At 45.2% G+C, this 18,039-nt stretch overlaps 1 protein-coding gene across 4 annotated transcripts in view; it reads left to right on the top strand.

Moving 5' to 3' along the window:
* The window catches only part of PDZD11 (PDZ domain containing 11), a 119,998-nt gene extending 102,200 nt beyond the window's left edge, over positions 1-17,798 (top strand). For 3 of the 4 annotated variants that reach the window (XM_085608364.1, XM_085608366.1, XM_085608365.1), the window contains 3 exons: positions 100-198; positions 10,177-10,237; positions 14,986-16,753. In XM_085608364.1, the coding sequence (XP_085464490.1) occupies positions 100-198; positions 10,177-10,237; positions 14,986-15,020 (195 nt within the window). In that variant the 3' untranslated portion in view covers positions 15,021-16,753. Of the gene's footprint in view, positions 1-99; positions 199-10,176; positions 10,238-14,985 lie in introns of all 4 variants that reach the window. The other variant, XM_085608363.1, reaches the window with a different exon arrangement.
* The last annotated feature ends 241 nt before the right edge of the window (positions 17,799-18,039 follow it).

The following is an 18,039-nucleotide window of genomic DNA, read 5'->3' as shown; positions in this document are numbered from 1 at the left end:
ACGCTGTTCTCCATTCTGTCACCAGTCCCTTGCTCTGATGGTATTCTGGCGCTTGTGATCACAGAGGATGCTATAACTATCCTGTAACTTCTTTCTCAGGTGATCCCAGATTCTGACGCCCACCGCGCCGGCCTGCAAGAGGGGGACCAGGTGCTGTCTGTAAATGATGTGGATTTTCAGGATATCGAACACACCAAGGTGAATGTTGGCGCTGCTTTCCTTTACTGTACCTTTGTTGCTAAATCCAATGTTCCCACGGTGCACCGCCAGCTTCCAGTATGTGCCATAAGATACATTAGGATAACACGACTGCTCCTTCTGTGCGCTGCTGAAGCGCCCCATCTGAATTGGTCTTTATTGTACTGCCTGATGCAAGGTGGCCTGCCTGTCATTAGGTCTCTGCAGGTCAATACTGCTCTGTACTTTTGAATGCCTGTCTTCCTCTTCCCCCATTTTTTGAGTGCTTTCTCCTTCCTTTCCCCCTGTTTTATGGGTGCCTTCTCCCTGCTTTCCGCTCCTTTTCAGTTTTCTCTTTGCTTTTTCCTCAGTTTGTTGTGCTTTCTCTTAGTTTCCCCCAATTTTTCACTGCTTTTCCCTTCCCTTTCTCCTGTTCTTTGAATGTTTTGAGTGCCTTCTCCTTGCTTTACGCACGTTTAAATTGCTTTCTCCTGGTTTTTCCCCTCCTGCCGTTCCTTCCTGCCATCCGTTCTCCACCTAGCCGTGCCCACCACCTCCCAGGACCTACTTAATGGAGGCCGCTGCCCGATCTCATTGAGCAGGTCCCAGGCCCAGCTCTTCCAGTGCGGCTGCATAGCTCTTCCTCTTCCTTTCCCCCCATCTTTTGAGTGTTTTCTTCCTGCTTTTGCCTCATTTTCGCTTTTTTCTCCTTGCTTCATCCCCAGTTTTTGAGTGCCTTCTCCATGCTTTCCTCACATTTCATTGATAGAACAGGTCCCCTGTGACCATATGCAAGTCTTCACTCCCTGTTATATCTGGCGTGTCCCCTGTGACCATATGCAAGTCTTCACTCCGTGTGATATCTGGCGTGTCCCCTGTGACCATATGCAAGTCTTCACTCCCTGTGATATCTGGCAGGACATACTCTTGATGGGGTTTGTTCTAACCTGCCCTGGCTTTCAGCAGATATCCCTTCTCCTTTAATTTGGTCCGACCACTCCTTTATCCCCATCAGGATTAGGATTCCCCTGAAGGGTCATGTGGTGAAGTCTCTTAAAGAACCTCAGCAGGCGCCTTCATGGGCACAGATTGCAAAAAACCCTAATCTATCGACTTTGGCTAAAGTTCTCACCCCGGCGTTGACAGGCAATACAGAGACAGATTCACGTTTATTCCAGTCCTGGCTATCCAACGTTTGCAAGACTCTTTCTCCTTTGGAGAAGGGGAACAAGCCAAAAAAACTTAAGAACTTAAATACTCCTTGGTTCACGCCCCAACTGGCCCAAGCGCGCTTGCATTGCAAGCAACTTGAGCGACAGTGGAGAAAGGTATATAACGAGGAACAAAAAGCAGTGTTTAAAAAGGGTAGAAAAGATTATTTTCTCCTTGATTAAATTGGCAAAAAAAGAATTTTTCACTAATAAAATAAACACAGCTAAGGACGACCAGAAAACGATTTTTCTGATTGTGAAGTCTTTCACAAAACCTATAGCGGAACAAAGAGAACTTCCGCCTTCACAGACACTGTGTGATAGCATCTCCCTGTATTTTGAGGAAAAAATTCAAAAAATCCAAAGAGATTTTCCAGTGCATAATCTTTACTTTCTTTCCGACTCTCTCTTGGTGGAAAGTACGGTCTCTATTTCCACTTTCGAACTTGTCCCATTAGATAGGACACTTATGGCTATTGTAAGGTGCAAATCGGGCTCGCCGCTGGATGCCTGCCCTCCGTCGATTTTTCATAAAATGCTTGAGGTAGTGAATCCTATCATTAATCACATAGTCGACTCCTCCCTTAGGACTGGTAATGTCCCAGCTGAGTGGAAGCTTGCGTTGGTTAAACCATTGAAAAAGAAACAAAATATTGACTCGGCCGTTCTTTCAAATTTTCTTCCAATTTCGCTTCTCCCTCTGCTAGGTAAAACGGAGACTTTTGTCCATCAAGAACGAACTAAATTTCTGGAAGATCAACAAATCCTCCACCCGCTTCAATCCGGATTCCGCCCTAAACATTCTACGGAGTCGGCCCTCCTTGAAATTTCTGACTCCCTTAAAATGATTGCCGATAGGGGCAAGAACGCGGTTTTGATTCTTCTAGACTTGTCGGCTGCATGCAACACTATTTCTCATGATATCCTTTTGAAACGTCTCGAGTGCAACGGCATTTCTGGTATGGTGCTAAAATGGATCAAATCTTTCCTTGCCAATCGGAGACAGGCAGTCACCTTAGGTGCGTTCTTGTCCCCAGAACGCTCCTTTACGGCAGGAGTCCCACAGGGATCTTCTTTAAGCCCGTTGTTGTTTAATGTGTATATGACCCCTCTTATCGCTTTGATTAGATCATTCGGGATAGAGGTTATGTCATATGCAGATGATACTCAAATGATTCTCTCCATAGAGAATGACTCCGTGGAGGCTGAAACAAACTTCAAACATTGCTTGACTGCGGTTCTTCAATGAATGATGAACAACCAGTTAAAATGTAATACGGATAAAACGGAGATTCTCCCGATCGGGACTGACGTCCTTTTCCAGCCATCCAAATGGTGGCCTGATGGAGCAATACCACCGCCGGAGGTAGTGAAGGTCGCTAGAAATCGGGGAGTACAATTTGATAATTCCCTCTCCTTCCTACCGCATATTAAAGCAGTGGCGGGTATTTGTTTTAGCTTAATAAAATCTTTTAAAAAAATGTTTAAGTTTCTCCCTCGGCCAGCAAGGAAATCTGTGGCGGTGGCTTTAATACTCTCACGCATTGATTATTGCAATGGCCTCCTGGCTGGAGTTAACAAGGCTGTTTTAAAGAAGCTGCAGGTGGTACAACATGCAGCAGCACGTTTGGTGCTCAAACTCCCTAGAAGATCCTCAGCCTCTGCAGCCTTGAACAGCCTTCATTGGCTCTCGGTTCACAAGAGAAATCTTTTTAAGATTCTCCTGATTACCTTTAGAGCTAAAATGAATACGGGTCCTAAATTTTTGTCGGCACGTTTTGTCCCATATACAACTACTAGACTGCTTAGGTCCTCTTCAGCGAATCTCCTCAAACTGCCCTATTTCAGATACAAACTAAAAGGTGCTAAAACACTGGCCTTTCTGGGTGCTAGAGCCTGGAACAAGCTCCCTGTACATCTTAGATCATGTAACACCGATTTTTTTATTTATTTAGGAAAGCCCTAAAAACATGGATTTACAGCACCACTGATGAATGTTGTTTTGCTCTGATCTAATTCCCTGGTCTGGAATTTTTTCTTTCCCCGTGTACGCCAACGCCAAGATACTCCTCACGGAGTGATAGCTGCGCTTTATAAATAAATCTTCAAATTCAAATGTCCTATGTGACCATATGCAAGTCTTCACTCCCTGTGATATCTGGCATGTCCCCTGTGACCATATGCAAGCCTTCACTCCCTGTGATATCTGGCGTGTCCTATGTGACCATATGCAAGTCTTCACTCCCTGTGATATCTGGCGTGTCCTCTGTGATCATATGCAAGTCTTCACTCCCTGTGATATCTGGCGTGTCCTCTGTGACCATATGCAAGTCTTCACTCCGTGTGATATCTGGCATGTCCTCTGTGACCATATGCAAGTCTTCACGCCCTGTGATTTCTTGCATGTCCCCTGTGACCATATGCAAGTCTTCACTCCCTGTGATATCTGGCATGTCCCCTGTGACCATATGCAAGTCTTCACTCCCTGTGATATCTGGCGTGTCCCCTGTGACCATATGCAAGTCTTCACTCCCTGTGATATCTGGCGTGTCCTCTGTGATCATATGCAAGTCTTCACTCCCTGTGATATCTGGCATGTCCCCTGTGACCATATGCCAGCCTTCACTCCCTGTGATATCTGGCATGTCCTCTGTGATCATATGCAAGTCTTCACTCAGTGTGATATCTGGCATGTCCCCTGTGACCATATGCAAGCCTTCACACCTTGAGATGCAGCATGTCCTCTGTGATGATATGCAAGTCTTCACAGCTTGAGAGATATGGCATGTCCTCTGTGATCATATGTAAGTATCATATGTAAGTCTTCACACCTCGAGAGATATGGCATGTCCCTTGTTACCATATGCAAGTCTTCACACCCGAGAGATTCTTCAAACCCTTTGGGAGTGTATGGAAGTGTTCATGCCCTGAGAGATCCTATAAGCCTGCTGTGAGCATATGGAAGACTTCATGCCTTGAGCGGTCTAACAGGGCTTCCGAGAGACTATTCAAGTCTGCACTGTCACAAGAGTCTGTACCTCCTGCCACCCATAGTATACGTAAGCCTTCCACACGGAGATCCTCCAGGCTCACCATGCCAACATCTACAAGTCTGTGTAGGACTTGAGCTGCTCAGTCAGGGTAACTTTGCATTTCCACACAACCCTATATGTCCCTGTAGGTTTGTGCTGCGCTTCTTTAGAAGCCCTTATATCTTCCTATTCTTCTTTACTAGTACCTGCAAAGCTATGCTTACCAGTTTGGCGAGTTTTTTAATACATGTGCCTCTTTCTGGAATGTTGCAAGCACTCTCCCATGCACATCCATTCATACTCCTGTTGGCTTGTCTTGCTTGTTTCTGCAGGCTGATGCTGTCTTAACCCACAAATCTTTGCTTGTTCAGTCTGTGCCATACAGTTTAGTACATGCTTACCATGCAGTTCCTCCAGCTAGACCATGTGCACGTGTCCTTCCTTCAGTAATCAGTAGATTTGTAGAACGCTTCTTGTCACCCATGCGGCAGCCTCTTTATTGAGAACCTCTGTGGGGTTCATTCATATCCCACTTTGCCGCTGCCACCTTCTTCATAGCAAGAGTTTCTCAGTAGGTCCTCTTGAAACATGCCTTCTTTCTTAGCAGGTCTTTTTCACTCACCCGCTGGTTCCTGCTTGGCCCCCATTGCCTTGTCGTGCTGTGAGTGGTACTCCCTGGCAGTCATTCTGAAGAATTCTGACCAGCCCCTGTGCTCTTATTTTTCAGTGAATAATTATCTCCGCTGATTCTAATGCAGGTTACTGTAGAACAGGCTTGCATGCATGAAACGTCTGATAATAGTAGATGTGGTACATAAAACTGAGCGGATGTGGGTGTTTGTGGTTAGGGGCACAAAATTGGTGGCATGTTATTCACATGTAGCGGTTGCTGCAGATGTAGGGCCTGCTTAGCTGTTTCTAGTGTTCATGCTCTGGTGGAAGGGCGTGTGGGAATTTTCTTCAAGACTTTTAGATAATTTCTGTAGCATCTGATGGATTTTGGAGACTATTAAAATTACAGATGTGGCCCAGACGTGGGATTCCAATGCAGGGGGTATTATGCAGAATGAAGGTGCAGAATCGGGATGTAGAATGGGGGGGGGCTTCCAGGTGGCCAAGACGTGCTAGTTCCAGAGAGTAGCCAGCTGTTAAGCATGTACAGGAGACGCTACTGGTGAGAAAGGAAGGTGCCCAGTGCCCAAGAGTTGCTATGTCTCTGTGTGGACAGTTGGTTGGAAGTGTAGGGGAGATGGTAAGGTAGGTTGCCAGGATGTGCTGGGACCCCAAATGTAGGGAGCCGTTTGAAGTAAAGGTGGCGATCCTGCTAGTGAGATAAGGGGATGACCAGAAGGTGTAGCGTCCCCTTTGTAGGGAGCACTTAGACGTTTGGCAGAGATGTTCTTGGTAATGTAGCACTTGGACATGCTCCTTGGGAGGAATGCTGTAATGAGGTCACATCCTGCCTGAAATACCAGGAGAAAGAATTTAATAAAGCCCTGCTCTGTGCCAAGTACAGCTTGCTTTGCGATATTTGTAAGAAGGGGATCAGGTGAGATTATAGGTGGAACATACGGTGAAGTTCATGATTAGTGGGCAATTGAGCACTGAGGATAGTTGGTGAGATTTTTGCAGTTTACGCTTCTGGTCAGTCTCCCTGAACCTACTAGCCAGCCAACAGTCTAGAAGCAAGTGATTTGTTGGCGGATACTATAATAAATAAATTTCAGCACATAGTACCTGAGATGTGCAAAATGTTGGTGAGGGTGGAAGTTGTCTTTAGGTGGTAGGTAGCTGGAGGGAAATCCCAAGACCTTTTCTGAAACACTAAAGTAAGGCAATTCTTAAACATAGAGAGAGGTCATTCCATGGTCTTAGATTATTGGAGAAGGCCTGGTTCTGTGTGCATGCGTTTGGGTTTTTTTATCCATCTCCATCAGTATGTCTACACTGCAGAATTTGAATCTCGCTTCATCTCTGGCAGGCTTCCTGAGATTCCACAGCATCGAGAATGAAAATGGAGTATTATGCATCTTTACATTTTTTTAGGTCGAGCCTAGCGCAGCACGCATGCGGTGCTCTATGGGAGTCTTTTTGTGAGCACACCAAACTTCATAGAGACTTCTCCGTGTGGGTTTGGCAACTTCCACACATTCCATTGACCTTTGATTGTGGCTTTCAATAATGAAAGCACGCAATTGGCCAAAGACTGGTGCATTTCCTGCCTTTTCTCTAAACGATCACTTCCATGGCGTTTGGCTCTCTGGAGCGAGCAGCGGCGTGCACGGTGACCGCTGCATTCCTCCCTTGTTGATGTGGATCATGTTACCAATTAACACAGTGCGGTCGCTTTCAGTTTCGCGGCCGTGCTTGTTAATTGGTAACATGATCGTGCTTGTTACTTAAGGAAGGGCTGCCTCCATCCAGCACTTGGAGGGCACAGCATGCCATGCCACTTTCACTTTGAGAAGGGCTGCACCCCCCACCCAGCATGCCATGCCGCATTTACTTTAAGAAGGGCTTCCCCGCTACTTTTATTTTAAGAAGGGTTGCCCCTCCACCCAGTGCTCACAGGACACAGCACGCCATGCCGCTTTCACTTTGAGAAGGGCTGCCCCCCCTCACCCTCACCCCCACCCAGCACCCACGGGTCTCCAGCTTCACCAATGACGGACGCTTTTCAATGGGCTGCCTAGCACTTGCATTGTAATCTCTAATAAGGTCCCAAAGGCGAGACCTATTGGCTATGCCAATGCTTGTGTAAATTGTTACAAATCACCTGCTTTGCCTTGTTCCCAAGTGGACACTCAGGGGTGGATTAACAACTTACCTTTAAATTTTAAAAACAAATATCTGGAACTCCACAAGTGCTCTGTGCTTGCAAATAATAATAAACGCCTCCCCTACATGTGGCAACCACCAGCTGTCAAGTCATCTTGAGTCGCAGGTTTGTAAACCTCTGTCATTTTTAACTGATCTCTGAAGATGACCACAGACTATTCCCACATAGCCATCCAAGATTTGATGGCTACTATAGCTGCAGTGCTTCCTTCCCAACGTTTAGGGTGTCAGACTCTCTGAAGACACCCTGGATTATCCCTTTACTGAGGAAATACCATTCTTTACGTTTCATATTACTACCAACCTCCGACGTCATTTTCCACGTAAACGCTTCTGCAAAGGCTTGTGACTAGTCACTGCAGGCCATTCATGCTCCTGGTCAATCTTGAGCACCAGCATCTCTAGTGGATGTTCCATGAACACTTTGGTCAGCGTCCAGGGTAGTGTCTCCGATGAAGTGTACCAGGGCGAGACGGACAAGTTGAGCCTCTTAGGTTTCTTAGTGGACGCTGTTACCCTTTACCACTCACTCTTCTTGGCCCCCATGTAGAAAGACAAGGGCCGTCCGTATAGGCCAAATGAGAGTTTGGATTCTTTGTTTGGAACCCTCAGACCATAAATGGTTGGGGATTAATCTTAGCTGGCAACTTGTGTTGCTGCGTTTCTTCCTCTCTTTTATACAAATAGAGCAGTCTTTGCTGGGCTTACTGCATCATCAACACAATGAATTTAAGCCTGGTGTTTTCTTTGTCTTTTTCCTAATTACATAAAATCAGGTTCCTTAATATTTATCCAGAAATGGGCAATCTCTTTGATATCGAAGGTGGGCACCACTATCAAGATGGTGACGCGGGTTACATTCATCAGCTGTTTGTCTTCCTATTGCCTAAAGATTTTTCCAGATAAGTCATTTTCTGTCCCAGCAGCATATGGAAGCAGTGGCGGGGGGAATAATTGACGCCAAAGTACTGTATTGTCTTTCATGCTGGCCAGTGTCCCAGCTATTTTCATCACTTGCTGATAAACCAAAACAAGCCTGGATTTTAAAAAACACTCCTCAGGTGAGGTGCTTGATTTTTTTTTTTTATCCTATAAAGTTGTACATACTTTTCACTTGCTTCAACTCCACTTGTTAGGCAGTTTATGGCAATACATCTCTGCTTGAAAAGAAATGTTAAATAGACAAAGGCCTGCCTGTTTTAGTTCCATACAAGACTTTCTTTATTTTTGTTTTCTTCTTTGTGTGGCACTTCAGTGCACTCTCTTTAGCACTTCATAAATGAAATTGGGCCCAGAGAACTGCTATTTTTTTTTTTTACCACACCTGCCTGTCAACACAACAAAGAGATATGAACACTGTATAAAAATCCTAAAAAAACAAAATAAACAATAGCTGGCCTTGCTCTGGACTTTTGAGTTGAACAGGATTTTGGCCTGGTAGAGCGGAAGCCTGGCTCTAACACATGTTGAAGTGAAAGCGGGTAACCATGGGTTCAGCCTCCTCAGTCTGTCATACTACACTTTTAGGTTGATGACAATCTTCAAGGGCAAAATATATTAAGAGAGGCAGAGTTTAATGTTGCAGGTGAAGTGGACTGTCTGCTGTAGTGTAGTTGACCATTAGTTATCGGAAGGCTGTCCTGTGGCAGATGTACTGTAGGGAGTCTGTGGCGTTCGCCTGGCAGGAGAAGATGATGTGTGTGCTTTCTGCCAATAGGGGATAGGAGAAGCCAAAAGAAGATGACTCATCAAGGGTGATAGGGTGCTTTCAGACGAAGAGGGCTCCGAGGTCTGAACCCTGCATGATCATTGGCCTCTGTGGGAAGGACGTGTGTCAGTGGGAAGTTTGAGGATCAACAGGTGACAGCAGTGCTTAATTTGAGCTGGTGGTTTCTGGTGTTTGGCATTGGTACTTAATTGTCAACACTGGCACTTGTGACAGTCTGGCACAAGGTGGTGCTGTCAGGCTAAAATAGGGATGACTACACAACAGTTAATTATGAATTCAATAAACATTAAAAATTACTATTAACTGTCACCCAAGTCATTCTTATAGCGTTGGGGACCTGAAACAGTCTGAGTTGTCACACATGTAGAAGTGTGATGGTTAGTAGTTGTGTTGTTACTATCATTGGCAGCATAGCAGGGGCAATGTGTGGTGCAAGCTGCAGTGGCCTCTTGACAAGAGGCTATTTTGAAAAAGAGAGGAACCCTTGGTGACCCAAAGGACTGGGGTTCAGACAGAAATTTAAAAAAAAATGTTTACGTCATCAGGGATTATGGCGATTTAGGCCAAAGTTTACTGTCTGTTTTTACTCTCAAGTTGTGTTTTTTAAATGATCTTTTATTGTGATTAATTGTTTGAAAATTGTGATGTGATGAACTTTTTCTTATGTAAGTTGTGGATATAAATGTTTTTAACTTTGTATTTTTCAGAAATAATTGTCCTAATAAATTACAATCATTACTTCACTTACTGCAGGTTTTGTGCCAATATGTTGCAAACACTGGTCTCAGCAGTGACCTTTTGGGACTGCATGTTGTATGTATGTGGTCTGATTGGATAAGTATGAGGTATTTATAAATAAGGTGTGACGATAAAATAATCCCAGAGGACATAAAACATTTTTTAAAAATTTCTCTTGACAAGAGGCACAAATTTATTTCTTTTCTTATATAAAAAATTAAGCGCCGGAGGGAGCCTGCTGTAATGAGAGCTGTCCTCATGATATCCAGGGGGATAGGGTAGACTTAGTGTTAGGTTGTCAACTGTGTCGAAAGTAGCAGAAGAATTCAGGATATGGTGCTGGAGGATGTGGTGATTAAAGTAAAGACGTTAGGGGCATATGGGCTCTCCTCCAGGCTGTCCTTTGCATCTCTATTTGTTTTATTGTAATCTCATTTTTTTTCTTTTTTAGGCAGTGGAAATATTGAAGACCGCCCGAGAGATTGTTATGAGAGTTCGCTTTTTCCCTTACAGTGAGTATCTCGCTCTTGAGGCCTTTTGTCCTGTAATCTGTCTTCCCCCCCCCCCTCCCTCTGGTTCCACATGTATTTTTCGTTTCTGAGAGCGGGATACACAGTCTATTTTCAGAAGAGCAGAAAAACCAAACTTTTGTTGATTGGATAGCTGTGCCAGCCAAGGAGAAGATTGTTTTGAGTAAAATCCATTGCCATTCCTAGTTTTTTTGTTTTTTTTGTTTTGTTTTTTTAACTCTGTGGTTACATGAATTTAGAGCGATCGGTGTGATGTTGTGCAGGATTACCGCAAATTAGGGCCTGTGTCTGGAACTCTCCATTTGGAGAATGCTCAGACATGGAGATTGCCCCCTTGACCTCCATTGACTTCCCCAAGGTACATATCAGTATTGTGATGATGCCATATTGCTATCTGCTTTTTCTTCAATTTTGGAATTTTATGCAGATGGGGCCCAGTCTATCAGCAAAGGCTTTTAATCTACACCAAACTGAAACACTGAAGCCCCTCGTGATATGTGAGTTAATTGTTGCGGATGGGGGTCACGTCTGCTGTTGGGTGCCACCTTCTGACTTAGCACCAGCTGAAAACAAGTCTGGGCCTTAGAGATTTTGGTTGATGCAGGGTGTCTGCTTCTCTCAATGGAGCACTACAGTCAGACTCTAGAGTGCTGAAGGCTAGTGTTGGGTTTGGGCCATCCCTTTCTTGCAGAAGGTTAAGGGTTTCCCTATATTTTCATGAGTGCTACAGTATAAGGTTTCTCAGATTTACAACGTTCATTCAGTTCTCATGATATAGCTCCTGCCTATGCATCTTAATGAGATGCCATTCTGTCTGCTGAATTCAACCTTTGCTCAGGGCTGTCCCCACTGGACATCCGGTTCATCTTGAACCGAGGGCAAACCCTGAAATTGAGGTACCTCAAGTATTCTGGCCTTTTGGAGTAAACATTGCTCTCTGAAGGTCTCTTGGGCTCAATTGTCTCAAACTCCCTCTCGCCTTTTTGTTAGTTTTTTTTATTTTTATTGCAAATATGGTTATTGTATGATTGAGATATATATATATCCATATATCTCAATTTTTACATCTCAGTATATGTATAAATTAATAAATGCCAATACATTTTTTTTTTTTTAAACATGAAAGGAAATGGTTATCACACTGTGACCAATGACTTTTGGGCGAGGCAAGCTTTTTACTCTAACTCTGCGGGCCTTTTGCCCTGCAGATGGGACAGGTGCTGGCTGGAATGATGGCCGCTCACCAGGGAGGAGGGCAATTGAAATGGTGCTCTGCTCTCCCCAGCTTCTCTATCCCAAGAGAGCCTGAAGTGTCCCAGGCTCCACCATCTAGGCTGGTCCATGGGAGGTGGTTCCTGACCGGAGGTGGACTAGCCCAAATAGGACTGCAACTCCTATGGAGTCACGGGTGATGTTCCACTGACTGACAAGGAGAGCAGAAAAATGAATGCAGCAATGCCTAGCCCACATTCACCGTAAATGCCTCCCAGTCCTATCTCCAACCTCAACAGATCCAGCCCATACTGGTATCCAGGTTTAACGCAGTCACGGGTAACGCTACTCCAACCCAAAAAGAGTTTTGGCATTCCAGCAGTTGCTGCATCTTTCAGCCCAATTGTCAACTTACACTCAGTGGTGTTGTGCCTTCTACTGATGATGGCCTCATGCATCTCTATTGTAACCCACACACCAGGCTTCATATGTGCCCTCTACAAGAGTGCTTTGCGGATCAGTGTCATAGGTGAAGGTTCACTGGAAAGATTTAGTGTTGGTAAAGGCCTGCTCTCTACTTTGGTGGAACCCCATTCAGCAAGTGACATCATCACAGACACCTCTCACAAGCCGGGGTGTGCTTCTTAATGACATGAGTGTCCAGGGGGTATGGTACCTAGGACCTCTAGCAACACTCCGAGCCCTTAAGGCCTTTGCCAAAGGAATTTCGTGGGAAGGTAGTTCTCATCAAGACAGACAACATGACCGCCAACTATTACCTTAAAAAACTGGGAGGCACTCCCTACCCCAGGGTACTGCTTTAGTCTATGCAGAGTATGCGTATCTACAGCCATACGCTACAACTGGAAAATGTTAACCTTTAAGCATCTGTTTGTAACATGTAGTGCTGTAGATTCATATGCGCCCACCCACCTTCCTCCTGGGAGATTGGGTTGATTGCAGATTACTGTTTTTTAATTAAGTTCATATTCCCCAACATGTATAGTGCATCAAGCCACGCTCAGTCAACACTCCGTACACATTCTCAAGTGCTATGCAAAAAACAATTTAAGATGGAGTCCGTGCTCATGTGCATTGTCCAATTGTCCACTCGGGGAGGGGTCGCAGCATAGGCAATGCACTATGGATGAATTGATGGGTGATATTTGCTTAGGCTTTTCTTCCTCTACCACTGCTCCCGTATGTGGTAAGGAAGATGAGACAAGCATCCCTAACACTCATCCTGGTGGCTCCCACCTGAGCCAGGCAACCATGGTACAGCATGTGCCTGGAGATGTCTGCTCCCCCTAAAGAAACTGCTGCTCCTGCCGGACCTTCTCACACAGAGACCAGACCCCATGCGTCTCAGCCTAAGATCTGGCACCTGAGGTCTTAGGCATTAGTTATTTGAACCTCAGCAAAGAACCTGTGACCATTGTACGTGTGTGTGCAGGCCCGCTTCACAGGCTTTTTATGCCACAGGCATCTGGTCCCTTTAAAACCTAACGTCTAGGATATCATCTGCAGAAATCAGGCTTCAAGTAGACCGCAAAACACCAACACTTTGCTGCTGTTGTTGCAAACATGCAAAACAGAGAACATTCATCCATATTTAATATTCCAGTAGTCAAGGCATTTTTGGAAGGTCTTAAGAGGGCCATACCTGCCAGAATACCCCTTGCCACCATTAGGAACCTTAATGTAGTCCTCGCATGACTCATGAGGCCACCCTTTACTCTCATGCCCACTCCAGTGCCTTTAGTGGAAGTCAGTCTTCCTTGTGGACATTACTTCCGGCAGACGAATTAGCTAACTGCAGGCACTTGCCTTACAAGAAGCCTTCATTGAGGTTCACAAAAATAGGGTTGTTCTCAGAACCTTCCACCTTAATTTAACCATTGAGTTCTCAGTTTTCTTTGCACGGCCAGACTCTGAACCAGACACAGCCCTAGACATTCTAGTTATTAACAGCTCTTGCATAAGCCTGACAAAGGCGATCCCATCTCTAGGATTGTTAAGTGCATCTAGACACGCCACCACAAAGCTAGAAAGTCATACCTGTGCTGCCCAGGGCGCACTCCACCCATAAGAAAGGGGCAACCATGGCTCCCTTAGGCAACGTTCTACTAGCTGACATCTGCAAAATGGCAACCTGGTCAACCCCATATACATTTATAAAGCACTAATATGTGGACATTGTAACACGCCAACAATCTTAAGGGCTTTGTCAAGACACCTGCAACAGGAACATGCTAGCCCCCACTGAAAGAGGGTAGTGCTTGACAGTTTATGCAGAGTATGTGTATCTACAGCCACACATGCTACAAGTGGAAAAAGCTACTTACCCTTTAAGAATCGGTTCGTAACATGTAGTGCTGTAGATTCATATGCGCCCACCCTCCTCCTAGAAAGCCTGTGCTGATTGCAGACCTCTGTTCTTTTTAACTAAGTTCACGTTTCGCAGTGTGATTAGTGCACCTTGCTACACTCACACAACACTTCATACACACTCTCACATGCTATGCAAGAAACTATCTAAGATGGAGTCAGTGCCCATGCACATAGTTCCTGCAGGGAGGAGTCACAGTACAGCTCTTGACTTTTTCAATGAAAACCAACTTTCAAATGTCTGCGTCCCATAGAAGGCAGGAGTATGCAGAGCATGTGTATCTACAGCTTTACAGGCCACGAACAGGGAGTTGAAGAATGATGATTAGGAACCTATATATCATCTATGGGCTTCGGCCTATTACTGAGGGAGGAATTGGAACATGAGCCAGAGGAGTATCCAGACCCTGACACACCAGAGCTACAGGAGAACATGAAGAGAAATATACACACACTTTGAGGAAGACACTAATACCAAATGTAGCCAACACTGACACAGAAGATGACATATTGCTGGAAATTGAGTCTGCTTCCCCTCAGGAAGAGATAAGACACATCCATTGGCACCAACCCCGCCAGACGGCCTTATCCATATGCCGGCTACGGATAGGTAGAGAAACCACTACTTATGGAGTACAGTTAAAAGGAACCTGCTTACTGCTGGAAACATTAAAGCCAAGAGAAAGGAGCAACTTGTTCCTTTCAATGTTACCCAGAAGGGAAGGAATTTTGTTTTGTGTATTTCTTCTGATCCTACCACTCTCTATGCATTAAAGACATACATGAATACATGTCCTTCCTCTTCTTAGTCCTATTTTGTACTTCCAATTGCACCTTGATTATTCTTTGTACTCTGCTATCTGTAGGTCTGGTGTTAAGTCTCATCCTCTTGCATGCCTGTTACAGTCTTGTTATTGTGCATCTTTTATTTTATTCTTGCCGAATCCCTCACCTATTTCTCTTTTACTCTCTCCATATTGTACCTCGTTTCTTGTACAGCCTAATGCACTTTCGTGCTTTGTTGTATGCGCTCACATCTGAATTTTGGGACTGTTTCATTGAAGCTATGTACTGTAGGGTTGGATTCGTCACTCCTGCTGACACTTGCTACTTGTTTACCCTTCCCTCAGATTACCAGCGACAGAAGGAGAGGACTGTGCACTAAGAGTCTTCCTGAAAACTGACTGCAACACCTACTGCCTCTCCGTCCACTCGCTTCCTGCCCCACAAAGGACCACCCCTCTAACCACGATATGCGTATTTATTTCCCTGACATTAGTCCATTTCTTTTTTTCAGAATCTGTGCCTTTTATCGCACAAGCCCTGTTCCTCCCCTACCCCCGCATGTGGAAGGCCATTTGCCCAACCCTTAGGTTGGTTTGTTTCCATTTTTATTTGGATTTCAGCAGAAGCCTTGTTCGACCATCATCCATTGGAGTGATACCTTCTCGTCTTGTTCCTTCATCACTGTTCTCAGAAGGAACGCACTGATAACTACTTGGTGTACATGAGCAGTGCCCTCGTTCGTCTGCGACTGTTACTTGTGATGAGGGGTTCCAAGGAAGCCGTGACATTTAAGCTGTCTCCACCCTGGATTTTTCAGCATACACGTCTTCAGCACGCGCTTCACAGTCCACCCTCCAGTTGCGCTTGTGTGCATTGAGGGTCTGGACGAAATGACTGCATCTCTTGGTTCAAATTAGTGCTTTTCAGTTCTTTGTGAAAAAGGGTGGGAGGTCCCCCGAGTACTGGTCGTCGGGTGGTTGGTCAGAAGTGTATTGTGGCTTTCCACTTTGATCAGGTCAGAGTTTGGAAAATTGATGAGGTCAGAGGTCACCGATTTTTTTAAAAATATATTTATATATATATATACATATATACACACACCCAAACATACATGCATACACACACCCACAATATTAACAGTGAAAAGCAATGGAGTGGGGTTTGTCTTTGGATCCCCCTCGCTCAGTGTTGGGGCAGGAAGACTACCTATAGATATAGCTTGATGTAGGGCTGGCTGGGAGATAGACTGGGCTCCATGGTTCAGGATGAGGCTCGTTCAGGTGTGGCTAAGAGCTGAAGCGCATCTGTGGTTAGATACAGGGGTAGTTTAGTAATATGTATCCATTGTAGCTGTGGAGATTTGGTGTCCCTCGGAGTCAGTGAGAGGCTTAGACACTGGACTTTTTCACATCAGTGGAAGGGACTGGGGGGCACAGAGTATTGCTTGGAAGGTGCAACAGATACAACTTCAAACAGGAAAGTCATTGCCACCCCATATCCATTGAAACAAACACCTTAACGGGTGTATTTTAGACAGTCGCTAATATATAATGTGTATACTCAGTAGAAACTTTCTGGTGAACTGTTCTTCCTGCCGTAAGGTGCTCAGAAGATGATGGTTTGTTACCAGTGCATAGGTTCTGTCCATTGTTAGATCCTCCCCTTTGGTTGAAATGTTGCTTCTTGGTAAACAGGCGGATACCGCGTCTGTGTTGCTTCTTGGTAAACAGGCGGACACCGCGTCTGTGTTGCTTCTTGGTAAACAGGCGGACACCGCGTCTGTGTTGCTTCTTGGTAAACAGGTGGACACCACGTCTGTGTTGCTGGCTTTGATTGCCCTCTTCAATGGCAGGCAACAGCGTCCTGATCTGTGTGGAGAACCTGAAGGTCACAATTTTGAATCCCAGATTTTTGTCTTTTGCAGGTTGATAAAAATGAGAACCCTTTCACATGGGTAACAGTTTCAAGCCAAATCGAGATCTTTCAATTCTATTTTCAATGCAGTGCACTATTCCACTGGAAGGACCAGCATACATGTTGCAATAGTTGCTCGCCCACGTGTCAATTGTCTCCTGTATGGTGCAAAAAAAAAAAAGGCGGTACGCACCCAAAGAGCCTTTGAAAACGAATATGGTGAAAATATGTTATGAAGCGGGAGTAGTTGCCAGTTACTTCCTAAATTATTGATCTATATGAACTGAGCAGGCCAGTCCTAACAATTGGCAACAAGCATGAAGGACATGGTCAAAAGGTGTCTTACACTGAGGTATAGCCACTAAAACTCGCAAAGCAGTTGACCGAGTCTGCCATGGATGTGCTGAGGCTACAGAAACAACTGAAAATGAAACAACTCATTTAAGAAGCCAGTTCAGAACCCTTGCATTAGTACCTAGGTTTGGTGCAGTCATGCCTGGAGATAGTACCCCTGTCTCACGACGAGGAAGGAACCAGAAGGAAATATAGGTTTTGTGCTGAAACAGCCTTGGGCTGTGGAGCACGTAGCCAGTGCCTGAACCTGTGCCAAAAAAGAGGCAGTGTGCCATACAGATTTACCCTGAAAGCATAGACAGACAAAAGAACCAATACGCAACTATAACCTTGCTAACGTACATTCCATAAGGGGGCAATAGGGGTGCCATTAACCAGCTGTTGCTTAGGCCTGTGTTTTATATTTTTGTATTCACTAAACAGGAGGGACAGAGACTCAGTCTAAGTTTAAGATCCCGTGAATCTAAACGCACGGACACCTTAGGCAAGCGCATGTTCTCTTCTGCCTGCCTGCATTCAAATGCCAGCTGTCTCAAAGGTGCTAAACCCATGCTTTGTGGAACGTTGTCGGCCAAACTGTGCCTGCAGTTCTGGACAACCTACAGTCCCAATGACTTTAGCCCAAACCATCTGGGACAGTTAGGATGTGGCATAATTTGTAATTTTGGTCTGGCCTGATCACAACAGATTGCTTGAGCTGGGCAATCATTATGATTGTGTACTTTCCCAAATAGGCCTGCCACTTTTGGGGATACACCAGAGGTTTTCCATATTGCCAGGCCAGACTCCGCAGCCGGCACAACAAATGTTTGAACGCTTTTGTGGCTGAGGCACCGCTCCCTAAGATGATGCTCAGGGCATCAGGGACAACATGCAGTTCAGACCCCCCACCCCTCCCTATTCCGCTGGCAGGCACAACCACAAACCACTTTAGTGAGTTTTTGTTGACACACACTCACTCTCACACACACTAGTAGGATGCAGGATCCAACATTTCCTCCACAGATGGTGAAACATCACTTTGGGCACATGGGTCCTCCAAATTGTTCAGCAGGGCTATGTTCTCACTTTTCTTTTACCCCCCAGCTCCTTCCACCTGCAAATCAGTGTGACTGACAGAGGATTACTTC

Source organism: Triturus cristatus, chromosome 5_2, assembly GCF_964204655.1.
Source record: "Triturus cristatus chromosome 5_2, aTriCri1.1, whole genome shotgun sequence".
NCBI classification, from domain to species: domain Eukaryota; kingdom Metazoa; phylum Chordata; class Amphibia; order Caudata; family Salamandridae; genus Triturus; species Triturus cristatus.
Note: the sequence above shows the minus strand (reverse complement) of the source record. Positions and strands in the feature narration are given on the sequence as shown.